Below are 1,286 nucleotides of genomic sequence, written 5' to 3' on the forward strand. Positions count from 1 at the left end.
TAGAAAAACTAACTATCTGGTCTGGAAGAAAGTTACACATTCTGATAAGCAGTTAGTACAGAATTCCCCTAGACCTTTTTGTATTTTCAACAATGGTGATAGAGTTCACGAAGTTTATGCAAAGCTCTTTTGTTGCTAATGGAACCTGATACCTTTGAAGCTAATAGGTACATTGAGCTATGTTTATCTTGTTTTTACTGTTTTCCTGTTTATTTTTCTTATATATTTTTTCTGGTATGATAAAGTATATTTGAGAAGCAGCATCATAGTTTGACTTCCTTATGTGTTCCCATAGTTTAATAAAGTGTCTTGGATCTTTTGGTTCAATATCCACAAATTATTTTGTTATTTCTTAGTGTTGAGTGGCTGGTAGTAGATGAATCAGACAAACTGTTTGAAGATGGCAAAACTGGGTTCAGAGACCAGCTGGCTTCCATTTTCCTAGCCTGCACATCTCCCAAGGTCAGAAGAGCTATGTTCAGTGCAACTTTTGCGTATGATGTCGAACAGTGGTGCAAACTCAACCTGGACAATGTCATTACCGTATCCATTGGAGCAAGGTATCCGATTGCTTTTCCACATTATCCCACTGACTTTTTTAAAAAATGCAAGTCACTTTTTTAGACTGAAGGATATAGGTTGTTTGGCCTGAGACTAATAAGGGATAGTTTTACTGATAAAAACATATTTTTAAAGTCAGAATTGATTAAAGATTTTCAATTTTAGAATAATCCAAAGGGTGGTTCTCATGTTGTCATGTTGATATTCCTATCATCCTACTTTCAGGTGCTTTTTCCCATTCACAAAGTATGATATGAGCTCTGTGGCCACCCAGAGGGTTTAGTTTCTTTTACGGCTTAAGTAAGTAGGACTGCAGATGAGGAATCTGATGTTACTGAGCCACTTGATTTATAATTCCTTTGAAAAAATATTTTGGGAAGCTTTTCATGATAATAAATGCTCAATGGTAGAAAAAAATTAAAGGAAATTATGATATTGCCAATTGATAGAATATTATATAACCTGTGAACTGATAAGTGTAAAGACTATAGCGATATGAAAAAGTGTTTGTAATACCGTATTAAGTGAAAAAGAAGCCAAAGGGAACAATAAAGAGTACCCCATCTACTTCAAACTTAAAATTCCTTTCTTAAGAATGCTTTTTGGGAAAAATAAAAATAAAAATAAATAAACTTAAAATTCCTGTGTTTACAGAAAGCAGGAAAAATTCACCATAAACATAATTTAAAGGCAGATAACAGAATGGGGAAAATATTTATGACATG

The 1,286-nt window shown here is 33.4% G+C and overlaps 1 protein-coding gene across 1 annotated transcript in view; it reads left to right on the forward strand.

The window, feature by feature from the left end:
* DDX52 (DEAD (Asp-Glu-Ala-Asp) box polypeptide 52) overlaps window positions 1–1,286 on the forward strand; it is a 32,233-nt gene that overhangs the window by 10,422 nt on the left and 20,525 nt on the right. Inside the window, exon 4 of the mRNA XM_012648634.1 lies at window positions 357–560. Within this exon, the coding sequence (XP_012504088.1) occupies window positions 357–560 (204 nt within the window). The remainder of the gene's footprint in view (window positions 1–356; window positions 561–1,286) is intronic.

Source organism: Propithecus coquereli, unplaced genomic scaffold (assembly GCF_000956105.1).
Source record: "Propithecus coquereli isolate 6110/MARCELLA unplaced genomic scaffold, Pcoq_1.0 Scaffold291, whole genome shotgun sequence".
NCBI classification, from domain to species: Eukaryota; Metazoa; Chordata; class Mammalia; order Primates; family Indriidae; genus Propithecus; species Propithecus coquereli.